The sequence below is a fragment of the Miniopterus schreibersii genome (genome assembly GCF_964146895.1).
Source record: "Miniopterus schreibersii genome assembly, chromosome: 10".
Lineage (NCBI taxonomy): Eukaryota > Metazoa > Chordata > Mammalia > Chiroptera > Miniopteridae > Miniopterus > Miniopterus schreibersii.
Window position 1 is genome coordinate 42,243,412 of NC_138110.1, and position 13,962 is coordinate 42,257,373.

The 13,962-nt window shown below is 37.6% G+C and overlaps 1 protein-coding gene across 2 annotated transcripts in view; it reads right to left on the reverse strand.

The window, feature by feature from the left end:
* MYOM1 (myomesin 1) overlaps positions 1 to 13,962 on the reverse strand; it is a 108,694-nt gene that overhangs the window by 14,902 nt on the left and 79,830 nt on the right. For both annotated transcript variants that reach the window (XM_081149074.1, XM_081149073.1), the window contains 7 exons: positions 12,282 to 12,438; positions 10,139 to 10,245; positions 9,973 to 10,017; positions 7,407 to 7,543; positions 4,811 to 4,955; positions 3,997 to 4,056; positions 3,458 to 3,525 (listed from right to left, as the gene is read on the reverse strand). In XM_081149074.1, the coding sequence (XP_081005200.1) occupies positions 3,458 to 3,525; positions 3,997 to 4,056; positions 4,811 to 4,955; positions 7,407 to 7,543; positions 9,973 to 10,017; positions 10,139 to 10,245; positions 12,282 to 12,438 (719 nt within the window). The remainder of the gene's footprint in view (positions 1 to 3,457; positions 3,526 to 3,996; positions 4,057 to 4,810; positions 4,956 to 7,406; positions 7,544 to 9,972; positions 10,018 to 10,138; positions 10,246 to 12,281; positions 12,439 to 13,962) is intronic.

Sequence of the window (13,962 nt, forward strand, 5' to 3'; positions counted from 1 at the left end):
TCTCAATCCCTTCACTTTTTTCACCCAGTCCCCCAACCACCCTCCCCTCTGGCAACCACCAGTCTGTTCTCTGTATCTATAAGTCTGTTTCTGTTTTGTTTGTTTCTATTGTTCTTTCGAGTCCACATATAAGTGAAATCAGATGGTATTTGTTTATTTGATACAATGTGTGGATATAAGATTTAAGTTAGTTTCCTCAAAATTGCTAAGCAATTAATTTATTAAACTCTACTTACTGGATGTTAACTAAACTTAGTGTGGTAATCATTTCACTATACACACACACGCACACACACACACACACACACACACATATATACATATATCTAATCACTATGTTGTACACCTTTAACTTATAGGCTATCTGTCAATTATAACTCATTCAGAACAAGGATATACAAGTTTTAACATGTTAAAAGTTTCAGTTAATAGATTAAAATAAGAACCAACAGTGGTAATAATATAGTGAAACTAGTACAAATGTTCTTTATGATCCTGTAAACTGGATCCTGAATTACAGGAAGTGTGTTGCTAGGCGACATTGCTTATGATAGAAATGACCCAATTGGAAAGCTGCATCTGTCCGGGAGGGACTAGAAATAGATCCCATAGCTTTGGGCTTCCCTAAGTATACTGATTCTTGTAATTTGGGCATGTCTCTTGTGGGGACCCTGGAAGCTCTGCCTAGGGAGTTGTTATAAGAGGTATTGGCCTCTTGGGGGATGAGGTATTTTGAAAGCTATGGTGTTTCCTGTATCTGACCAAAGTGGCTCTTGTCTCCTTACTGAGCTGTCATCTGGAGGTGGAGCTTCTGCTGTGCACTCTTGCAGGAGAGGAATGCCCTGCAGGCAACCTGGGGTTCTTACCTTATATATATATTTTTTAAATTTTCTTTCTTTTTTTTTTTTTTTTGGTTCAAAATATTACAGATGTCCCTTTTTCTCCCCAATAACCCATTCCATCCCGTCCCACCCCTCCTCCCCAGTCCTTCTCCACACCATTGTCCATGTCCTTGGCTTGTGCATCTATGCATATAAGTTCTTTGGTTAATCTCTCCCTCTCCACCCACGTGCCCCACTCCATCCCTCTGAGATTTGTCAGTCTGATCCATGCTTCCATGTCATTGAATCATTCCTGTTCATCAGTTTATTAAGTTCTTTAGATTCCACATATAAGTGAGATCATGTGATGTTTGTCTTTTTCTGCCTGGCTTATTTCACTTAGCATAATATTCTCCAGGTCCTTCCATACTGTCCCAAACAGTATGAGATCCTTCTTCTCATACTTGTAGTATTCCATGGTGTATATGTCCCACAGCTTTTTATCCACTCATCTGCTGATGGGCATTTGGGCTGTTTCCAGATCTTAGCTATTGTAAATTGCGCTGCTACACTATATTCTTTTGAGTAGACTAATTCCAAGTGGGGCCCGTGATAATCTCATGAGTCTGAATGTTTGGCTACAGATACTACATTAACTATAATGAATATGTAAATTGCCAAATGCACATAAATTGCTATAATAATGAAACAAAGAGCTATGGGAGGACAGTGGAAGGTTCATTCTACCTAGACTGAGAAGGGGAAGGCCTTACAGAGGAGATGACTGAGCTAGGCCTTGAGAAAAGATTTTTGTCAGAGAAACTGAAAGAAGAAGGCCATTCCAGACATTGTAACAGCATAAATACAGTATTATAAATATTCAGAACCTCTTTCTAGGCTCCCCTTGGTTGTTTAGAACCTAGGTAAGGGGCGAATTCTCCTGAGGAGTGCCATCAGATGGGACACCTCCCAGAAGGCTAGTGCAATAGGTATCACAGAAAGAAGGAAGAAGGACATGTGGGCCTCTGGGAGACAGGTGGTTTATGGGGTACACATTGTGCAGAAGAAAGTCAGTAGGGGCAATGTGGAAGTGAACAGCTAGGAGAGAGAGGCAGTGAGGGTTTTAGCTGCTGCCTGAGAAATCAATTTTCAAGCTTTGTCATTTCCTGAGAGGCTAAAACCTAGAATTTATTTTTCTTACACATTTCTGGTAGACTGCTGTTTCTTTGAATTTCATCAGACCTAGAAGAGGACTGGGGCACTTGGGTTCTGGCTTTTTAAAAAACAACAACAAGGATCGACAGAGCTGCTGAGGGAACTGAGAATGACGTCAATCCCTTGTTTTTTAAATATGTTTTTATTGATTTTTTTTTAGAGAGAGAAAGGAAGAGAGAGGGAGAAAGAGATAGAAACATCTATGGGAGAGAAGCATTGATCAGCTAACATCAATCAGCTGCCTCCTGCATGCTCCCTACTGTGAATGGAGCCTGAAACCTGGGCATGTGCCCTGACAGGGAGTCAAACCAGCAACCTCTTGGTGCATGGGATGATGCCCAACCACCTGAGCCGCACCAGCCTGGTGGATTCTGGCTTTTATAGTGACAATTACATGGAGTATTTGTCCACTGTCACAACCTTCACACTTCAACCTCATCCAGCAGAGTTCCTTATCCAAAACATTTTGATGACTCACTCAGCTGAACACCACCATATGCTAAGGTACAAAATAATTCAGAATGCTATGTGAGTTGTTTTTCCTAAATCTTTCCAAAGGCCTAATTAAACAATTGGTTGTGAGCTGCAAACACTTTCCCTTTCCCTGATGGCAGCACAGTGGTCTCAAAACCAGTAGCAGAGCTGGCCAATACACAAAAGTATTGTTGTGATAGTCATACAAATTAGATAGAAAATTGTTAAACTTCCATGGAAATACAGTGTAGTTGGAATGATTCTGGAATAGATCTACCATTCAGAATATAGTTTTGGCCTAAAACAAATACTATGTAAGATTCTTCTAAGATGAATCATTTAAAGAGAAAAGCAGGAGGGAGTTTGAACAGGTGGAGCACAGAGGATTTTTAGGGTAGTCACAATGCTCTCTATGATACTATAATGGTGGATACACGTCACTTACACATTTGTCCATGCCCATAGAATGAACAACACCAAGAGTGAACCCTAATGTAAACTACACACTTTGGGTGATAATAATGTGTCAGTGCAGGTTCATCAGTTGTAACACATGAATCACTCTGATGGGGGGATGTTGTCAGTGGGGGAGGCTGTACATGTGTGGGGACAGGGGGGTATATGGGATCTCTGTACCTTCCCTTAATTTACTATAAACCTAAAACTGCTCTAAAAAAGTCTTAATTTTTTAAAAAAGAATAGTCTGTCCTTATTAACTAGGGTGTGGGTAATGAATAAGAATGAGCATTTTGCCTTCCCGTATTTTTATATTGTTTTACTTTAAATGTTTCTTACTAACAAACGATTGCGGTAACATTCAACAGTAAGGATGTGTTGCTTATCATTTGGTTCAAATGGAGGAGATAAAAAGTTGATCTTCCTCTTCTCATATTCTATTTTATCTCTATTTCCCTTGTATCACATGTTAAAAATTATCTACTTCTTACCTTGCATTTCAATAGTACATTACATTCACCAGTCACTTCCCAGCTCAAATACTCAGCAAAATGTGGACCTATAAAATATTAATAATATCAGTAATCACTCTATTACTCATGAAAGCAAAATCAAAGCTCATTTTTTTAATCCTCACCCGAAGATATGTTTTTATTGATTTATTTATTTTTTTTAGAGAGAGACAGAAAGAAATATCAATGTGAGAGAGAAACATTAATCAGCTGCCTCCTGTACTCGCCCGGCCGGGATCAAACCCACAACCTTTTGGTGTATGAGACGACACTCCAACTGTCAAAGCTCACTCTTAATTCTAACGTGACTTATATTTGAAGTGAAAATTTTAAAACTCAAGATGTAGTTTTCAAATATCTTAAATGAATACCTATTTAATAATAAATATTTTCAATTATTTATTTATAGCAGTGTTAACGTAAGTAGTAACATTCATTTTAATTTGTTGTATAAATTAATGTTGGAATATTTTGTTCAAGAAACTGAAGCTATTTCTTTACTCCCTGACTGTTTTTACCTTGTTTCCTGATCCATTCTTGCCGCTGGAATTCAGCTTCTTTCTGGAGCTGTTTATAAACTAAAAATTGAAAAACGAGAAAGAAGGAAATTGAGTGGAGAGGTATAAATGTATGTGAAGCCACTGTGCTAAGTGATTTATGTTCATTATTATAACACTCGGACATCACGACCACTTTATTCATTTTTAGTCTTCATAGATGAAGAAATAGGCTTAGAAAGGTTAAGCAATTTGTTCAAGGTCATGAAGCTAGGAAGGAGTGAAATAGTACTGGATTTTGTAAATGTAGAGATCTGGCCAGCCTTTCCATTGCTTTGTTAAATGCCACATTTTAAATCTTGATGGTTTCCACAGTGGTTTGTGGCAGCTCACATACAATCTAGTTGTGATGTATGATTAATTAATTTGGCATGCCTTACTTTTGCATATTTTTCTTCATAATTTAAGTAATTTAAAGTAAGTACATATCATAAGATTGTATCACAGTTTGTTTCTGAGACACATATACAGCCTTGATTATATTGCAGTCTTTTTCAGTTCACTACTTTTAGTAGTAAATGGTTGTTTATACGTGAGATAATTTGTACGCAGTCCTGCCTATAGACTAGGGATAAATTTGGTGTCCTTTTAAATTAACTTTCACTTCTACGTAATGAAATACTATGGAAAGTATGAACTGAGAATTGCATTTCAAACATGGGAATCCAAACAAGAAAGATTCCTGTTACCTTCCACATGACCACTTTTGTGCCATGGGATGTTCGCATTAAAGGGAGCAGCAGAGTCCTCCAGTTACCTCCCGCGGAATCCTTACCATCTCCGATGAGAACGAGAGTGGAATGGCCCGTTGCTCTCCCATCCTGAAGCTGGAAAGTGTATGTTCCCTCATCTTCATCCAGGAGCTTGTCCATGAACATCTCAATTATCCCCGTGTTTCGGTCAATATGCATCTTATATTTCTTCAGCATGAAAAGGAAAAAAGAGACATCAATGAGGTAGATATTTTATCAGACAATAAGCCTGATAAAATAAATACAAACTCCAAAGAATCATAATTTTAATAGAATGTTTTGTTAACAGTTTTATTTCATTTTTTTAGATGAGCAAGTCTTCAAAATCTTGTACCTAGGAAAAGGGAAATATTATGTGGAATATATGACCTTGACCAGAAATGATTACTAAAAAGACTGACATTTAATTTTTAAATATAAATAAAGTTTCGTTATCCCAAGTCACAAAATCCTATCCAAAAGTTGTTTTTAGCTAATCCCTTCACCTTCTTTCATAAAAAATATATATATATACATAACCCCTGGTCACAGACAACAGTGTGGTGCATGGCCAGAGGGAAGGGGGGTCAGGGACCGGGTAGGGGGTAAAATGGGGACATCGGCAATAGTGTCAACAACGAAAATAAAGAATAAATAAATAAATAATAAAAATCCCCAAATCTTCTCCAAATATAATCATTCATTGTTAATTATAGAGGCATATAATAAATCATGTGAGTAAAAAAAAAAAAAAGTTGTTTTTAGATTTTCATTTGCATCCCAGATTGTATCAGTTTTAATTAGCAGAATAATGCAAAACTATAGGCTGTATGAGGGAAGTATTTGTCTCATCATCGCTATATCCCTAGCACCTAGCGCATGCATGGTATACAGCAGGCAATTAATAAATATCTGCTGAGGTAATATGTGAAAAAATGCTTGTAAAGCATTTGAAATCCTTTTGCTCCCAATGAACTGAAATTGCCCTGTTAGACTATGCTTATTTTATCATGTTGCTTGGGCAACTGTTTTTTTGTTTTTTTTTTCTTCAGTGTAAAGATAACTCTTAGTCCTTGGGAATGCCAGCACAAGTGCCATCATGAATTTGAATTAATGATGGTTTCCGATATAGTGCCACAGAAAGAAGACTCATGTCTGGGATCGACTCTGTGGTGCAGTCCAGGCCCTGGAGCCTCCCCTGAAAGAAGCCAGTCTCCAGCTGAGACCACATTTTTGCTTAGCTCTCTCCTGCCTCCCTTGTTTCCCTCACCCTCTACTCCTGAGAGTACTTCCCCGTAAATCACTTGAAGGAGAAACTCTATTTCAGAATCTCCTTCTAGAAAACCTGACCTAAGATAGTATTCTCCACCCAATAAAATATTGTGATTAGAGCCAATTGCAATGACAATGAACAGTGTGTGTGTCTGGCGGGCAGGGACGCAGAGTAACATGCAAGCATGTGTGAACACATTATGGGGAGTGTGTCCATGCACACATGCTCTGGAGTGTTCCCTCAATGGCTGTGGCGGCAGAAAGTGAGGCCAACAAAGTTTCTTCTTCCTTTCTACTGGCCAGGTGGTGATCATAGCAGTTTATGAAAACATTTTGAAGTCAGGGAGGAGATGGGCCATAGTGGACCTGTGTGTGACTTGTTGAGGGTCTACACACAATTATTGTATGAGTTGAAAAGGAATATACTGCATACCCATCTACTCATTATATTACTCATTTTTCCCCTCACTAATGAACACTCAAATGTTTCAAAAGCATGTCTTTCTTGATGAAAGGAGAACAGGTTGTTGACAGTGGCCACAAACCATACCTCTTCCCCATCTTTTTAGTCTCCCATTTACACCTGTGGTAACACAGGTGCGAGCCTTGGCCCCTAAACCCGAGTTCTTCAGTGCCACCAGACACTGGCCCGGTCCTGGCTCTACTGATGTCTGGGGAACACAAATAAAGCATGGATGTTGTAACTCTTTCCATGAAAACTATTTTTGTGTTAAAAGCAAAGAAGTAGATAATAGATATACACCATCACCTATGTAAATAAGACACAAATAGACATACACAGAAGTGTAGAAAAAGACCAAAAAGTACATACCAATATGTATATTAAAAAGTTGTAAAAATTTGTGATTTGTTCTTTCTGAGTCTTTAAAGTTTTTTACAATAAGAATGCTTTTTAACCAGAAAAGCAATAAATAATATATTTTCACTGCACTTTTTTCTGAGCCATTGGAACAACAGAGGCCATCTCCTCCATATGAAGAACCGAGTCCCTGCTGAGGGTTCTGATGTAAGTATGTGAGTTCAGGTCAGGGTGTTGGCTCCTCTGCCTTCTCAAGAGAACAGTTCTATTTTCATGGGTGATTATATTTCCTGATTTGCCTGGGACAGTGTTCTTTTATGACTCTTGTCCTGGGAAAATTACTAGTACCCTCCTTCATTCTCAAAAGTGCCCCAGATGGGATAGTATGATACAATCAACTTATATTTTCCTCTACATTTTTTACATGTGAAATTTAAACTCCCCACCCCACACTCAGTGGTTTTCACAACAACTTACCTGAATTCTGATAGGCTTCCCTAGTACATTCTATAATAATATGTTTAGAAATCTAAAAGTGTAAAACCTACCGGCCCTTCAAAAATTTCCTTTTCATTAAATACGTAGTTGACTTTGGCATTGCCAGACAGCTTCTCAGCCTGCATCCAAAACCGGACCTGGCCTTTCTCCAAAATTTCAACTGCCAACTCTGATTTAACTGAGACAGCTATGAAAAATAAAAATAATAATTATATTGGTAATCAATTGTATTGATACAGATTCTTCCAACAAGTGAAAAAAACTCTCAGTGGAAATGGTGATGGAGAACCTTGCTTCTTGAAAAGCCTGGAGGCAGTGTGAGAGTGTTGCAGGGAAAGCATGATATTGAAGGATGGAAGACCTGAGTTCTAATTCAGTCACATCTTCTTTGAGTAGTAGAGGTCTCAACTATAAAAATGAGAAGGATGAACTTATATCCTGAGGTTCTTCAACTAATTTTTGTGACTCTCTTCTATGGCTTGGGTTAGGTTTATTTAGGGGATGATAACAAAGTGCCATGAAAAGAATCTTGGGCTGGCCCCAGGAGAGCTAGAGCCTAGTCCAACATCAGCTAATGAACTGTGATGTTAGGCAGGTCATTTTGCATATCTGGGCCTCAGTCAACTCATTTATAAATGAATGAGAATAAACTGAACATCCTAATTAACCAAGATATTTCCCAGCTTCGCCATTCTGTGAACTCCAATTTAAAATATTTGGAAAGGAGTTAAATTTGATGTTTTTCAATAATTTATCTCCCTTTGGAGGCTCTTTAAAAATGTTTTTAAAAGGTAAATTTTTTAAAAGAACTAATTTTAATTATATATATGTATACATGAACTAGCTTGTCATTTAAACCCTATCTATCCCCATGGTATACCAGTTCATTTAAGTTCTCAGACCAAGCAAAAATTTTCAGAGCAAATCACTATTGAGAAGCTATATTAAAATATCACATGGACTGCTTGACAAAGAAAGTGAAGGAAGCTTGTGGTGTCTCTGATTTACACCTGTATCACATAAGCCATTTGTGTCTGAGTGAAATTTTAAAAGTTGGCTGACATCCCTTAAAACTAGTTTCTAAATTTCTTGCATTGTGAAAATGTTCTCTACAAAGCCTCCTTCAGTCAGTTGATCTGTATAGAGGTGGCTCCAGGGTATAGTTTGTGGAAAAGCATGGTTGTTTAGTAGTCCTTCTACTTCCTTTAGGAGAAATCATCACTCTTAAACCTACCTCAGAATTTTATGTAGCACTGTTACATTTTAAGTTATAACCTTGAACCAAAGGTACATTAATATTTCTTTGTATTTATCCTAAAACTACCCTTTTCAAGCTTTAAGGGATGCCTTTCATTTGCACTATTTTACATTCACTGTAAAACCCAGTTCTACAGTTGTCCCAACACAGAGCTAAAAGGAGGCTCAGACCAAACCTCTATCTTCCATACAATTTTTAAAAATATATAACTGTTAAGATACCACTTATGGTATCACTTTTCCAGTTTTATGGTGAATAAGCATACAAAGGAGAGATGGTTCTCCCCTGGAATTCACAAAATCTGCATCCTACATTTACACTCTCCTGCACTGCTTTGCTGAACAAAATTGGTTTCGAGAACACTATATCTGAGGCCTATAGTCATCAACACTAAGTCTCCTTAGGAATGGAACAGACGTCAGACAATTGATTCTAGAGCAGAGTTTGTTTTTTAATCACAGTCTCATTTGAGAATTTCAGGAAAGTATAGACCTTCTTCCTAGAAAAATGCACATATACAAACATACAAAGTTTTGTCTATAGTCTGGGGTCAGGGTATAGTTTCCTGGGTTCCTGAAACTCCTGTAGTAGTGAAGGAGTTATATTTTAGGGATTAATGAGTGAAAAAAAAGATACTGATTTAAAAGGATGAGTATACAAAATACCTTTCTATTTGTTTTCTCAAACTCTTGGGTGTAACTTTCTGGATAAGTCACTATTTTGGTCAATAGGTACCAATGACAAGAGATCTTATCAGGCCAGTGGAACTTTCCGAGTGTCATTTCAGACTTCTTTCTCTTCTTTTAGGTGTCAACTGTGAAATTTAATCTTTTATGTGGAAAGTGTTTTATTAAAGTGTTTGCAGATAGTTCAGAGATTCTTTTTCTGACCAAGGCATCTTAACCTTATTTTTCAGGAGTTTAAAATGGTAGGTAGGTAGTGTCTTTATTTAGAGCTATGATTCTTTTCTTAAGTGTCAACATTAAATTGCTTGGAAGGACATCAGTTTTTCTAAAAGACATAGGAATTAATGTATCCAGAAAAAATATATATGTGATTCCAAAATACACATGCAAAAAGAGAACTTAATTGTGCGGCTGTTATGCCTATGTAACCTGCCACTTCTCTATGAAACAGAGCATGAAATATAGTTCCAATGTTAGTATTCTCTGCATCTCTGAGAACAATGATAAAGATAAAAGCAGCACTTCTAGAAAGTGCATCTGTAGCTACCAATGTGTGTTCCATTATATGTTCTCAACAGCCTCTTAATCCTTTCAGGGCTGTCATCTGTCCTATTCCAGAAGTCATCACCTAGTAGGATTATTAAACTCTGTGAAAGTATTATGGACACTTACTTGGGAACTTGTGTTCTTGGCTGAGAGCAAGTAAACGTTTCAACTCTGTAGGGAGGAAAAGAACAATTAAACCTTAAATTACTAAAACAAAAGTCACTCGATCATGGAGAATCACTGAGAACTCAAAGCAGCATTGGACTTGTGAATGAACTGACTTTAAACTTACCTTCCTCATCTATCAAGTAGCTTGATGCTATTCCATCAGTGTCTGTTACATCACAGGAGTAAATGCCCAAGTCTTCCATCCCGAGTTCCTTGAAGGTCAGTTTTGACCTTAAGAACAGAATAGTTTTGTAAGAAATGAGGTCATGCGGCATCCGGGCACCTGGGTCCAACATTGTCTCTAGGCCTTTGCACACGCTACTCCCTTCATTTGGAGTATCTGTTCCTATCCCCCTTGTTGACCTACCCATTCTTGCTGTTTCTGGGAAGTCTTCCCTGACATCTTTTTAAGGGGTGACAGTGATGGGAGTGGGAAGCTGGTACAAATTTCCCATCCCCAAGCTATGTTGCATACCTATACACATGCCAAATAAAGACATTTTCAGCTGATCAGCCCTTGCTGATCCTGAAAAAATTTTCCCCACAGGGCAAAGCCTGCTGTCAGTAACTCTGGTGCCTCTCTTATGTCATCCCCTGTGCTTCCCATTTTTGAGGTTATCAAACATTCACTGGTATTGCCTCTTTCATTATCTCTATGCCTCTACTGTGTGCCTTGGGAAAAAGACCTGATTTGTTTACTGTCCTCCAGCATCCAGTGCCTTCACTGGCACATAATAAGTACTTAATAAATATGTGTAGAATGCATAAATGAACCGGTCAATGGTCTAGTTCACTGTTCAAAGTTTTCTAACTTTGGTGAGTCATGTTGCTAGTCAGTGTCTAAGGCCAACCAAAAATTTAAATGTTGGTGAAGTGCACACAGTGGAAGAAAAACATAGTTTGATTATCTTTTCTTTGGCCAATGTGTGTTTTACTTCAGGGACTTACCAGCATAGCAACAGTAAAATGTCTTTTAATTATATTCAGCATTTCCTTGCCATTCTCTAACAAAATTACTATTTTATTTTTATTTTATATATATATTGGGCTGTTTTGTAATAGAAATAATACTTAGGAATATTTTGCTTTACCAAATACAATCCAATATGATTGGTACTATAAAGATATAAACCTTGGTAAGTAAGGCAGAGTAAAAAGAAAACTCAGGCCCAGCCGGGCGTGGCTCAGCGGTTGAGCGTTTACCTAGGATCCAGGCGATCAGGGTTCGATTCCGGGTCAGGGCACATGCCTGGGTTGCGGGTTTGATCAATGACTCTCTCATCATTGATGTTTCTATCTCTCTCTCTCCCTCTCCTTTCCTCTCTCTGAAATCAATAAAGATATATTAAAAAAAACACACACACAAAAACTCAGAATCTTGGGGCTAAAAGTATTAGCTTATAAAATCACTCTCTCCCATTCTACAGAAAAAGTAATTGGAGGGCAGTGGAAATTAAAAACTGCCCCAGGTTACACAGCCAGCTCCTGGTAGAGCTGGAACTAGAATTCATCTATCCTGCGCTCCCCATATAGAGTTCTTTCCAGTGCATTACTGTGTCACTTATAAGTGGTGGTGAAAAAAGCAGAACAGGTCATACCTAACCCAGTTAATTTACCATAACTTGAATCAGCAACTAAAAACTTCTTCCTTGCTCCCTCCCCATAAGCATCCTCACCATTACTTTAAGATTTCAAAATTTTGTAGGATAATGAGAATCATTTTTAAAACCTACTTTTATGTCAATCAAAGCTCTTCTATCATAAATGAAATAGCACTTTAAATGAAACAATGTGAAAGTACTTTACATGGATTTTTTTATGTTTTGTTTATCCCCACCCAAGGATATTTTTTCCATTGATTTGTAGAGAGAGTGGAAGGGAGGGCATGAGGAGAAGAGAGAGAGAAACAGAGAGAAAGAGAGAGAAACATAGATGTGAGAGAGACGCATCGATCGGTTGCCTCCCACACATGCCCCGACCAGGCCAGGGATCGAACCTGCAACCTCGGTATGTGCCCTTGACGGGGAATTGAACCCTTGACCCTTTGCTGCATAGGCCAATGCTCTAACCACTTAGCCACACCAGCCAGGACAAGGGTTGTTATTTTTTAAGATTTATACTGGTTATTACTTTTTACATTACATACCAGATATAAAATATTTGTGATTCATCCCCTTATACTAAGTATTGAAATAGAAAGCTAAGAGCTAACTTCATCCTTCTATCATGACACGGAGACCCATGATTATGACTGAAACAGTCCGTACTTGTTGCCTTTGCTTTCAATTTCTATACGTGGAGAGTCCTCAGTGGATACATAATCTTTGGACCAGGTGAACTCAGAATTTGGAGCCATCTGATCACATTCGAAGTTCAAGGAAATAATTCCATTATCATCCACACTTATAACAACCTCTTTGGTTCCTGGAAGAAGAAGAAAAAAAAGAGGCACTGATATTTTCCGGTAAAAACTGACCAAGCAGGAATTTCTTGAGATCCTCTACTTTAGCCTTGAAGCAGGGCTTTGAGCTTGTGCAAAGGAAAAGCCCCAACTGCTCACTGTGACTGACAATCTATTTTACAATTCAACTCTTATACTGTAACAGGGAATTAACTAAATGTGCCATGTTTGGCCACGGCTGAATAAAATTTGGTTGACATGAGTGATGGCTCAATTATGGGACTGGGTTGATCATAAATAAGAGGGGAAAGGCAGCACTGGGAAAAAGGAAACTTGAGTGGTCCTTATGAGAACCTAATTCATGACTTTGCTTTAAAAACACCAGTATCCAACTTGACACCAGTAAAGGATAGATGAGAGACAAGAAAACCAAAGGGAAATTGAAGGGGAGAAAGTAGAGGTGATGAGAATTGCCTATATTCACATGTTCAAATTTTGTAAATCATTTAAGAATGAAGAAATATATGAAATCTTGTTCTGCTGATCAGGCAACCATAAATCAATCTAAAGATGCCCCTGAGATGGAAACAACAGCAACCTAGAAATGACTGTTATTGAACTTTATGGAAATTTAAATAGAAACAGATTTCAAGAGCACCATATGTTTCAAGGAGATTGGCATTTAGATTTTAAAAGAAAACAATTCTGTCAATGTTTTGAATTCTTTCATTTTTGAGAGTTATAATAAATTGCACCTACATGTAATATAGTGATTCAAAGAGATTTGTACAGCATATAAAATGTTCACATTTACATCTAAATCCAATTTGAAAGGTAAAATGCTCTTCTTAAATTGACAGGCATTCAATTACCAGTCTAAACTTGGTTTGTTTCCATGTATGATGAAAAATATATCATATTTGATCTCAAAAAGGTGCAGCTTTATTTTTTTAAAAGCACAAGAACTTTTTCAATAGATACTTCCCAAGGTTCTGAAGGTTTTCTCTTTAGATTGTATCATAAGAAGCCAGCATCCTGGCCTACTGTCCAATAAAACTTGTCAGGGAAAACAATTGCAAAATGTTGCTCGGGGGAAGGCCAAAAGAACATGAGTGCACAAACAGTGAAGAGTGACATGAGGCTCCTAATCCTGGCAGTTGATCTAATTTGTGTCCTTATTGATGATAGTGTGCTTCAATTACAAATGTTTAAAAAGTGATTTTTAACACATGGGAAGCTTAGGGAAGCCTAGTTCTAGGAGATTTTTAAAGTTACTTTTTAAAAAACAACAGGGTTATTTTCATATTTGGTTATATGGATAAAAGGAAATGATCAATTAGAGAATTGTTTCTTAAGTGAAATGTCTACCATGTATTACTTTTAAGGTCCTGTGTGTGTCTACTCCACTGGAAATTGCAGATCATGTTTTATTTCTATTTCCAGTAATACATGACTAATCCTCACAATCCATTGTTGCATAACAAATAGTGAACAAATATTTCAATTGAAACTTAAGAAAAGACTAGCACCCAAGAGTGTTGAGGTTT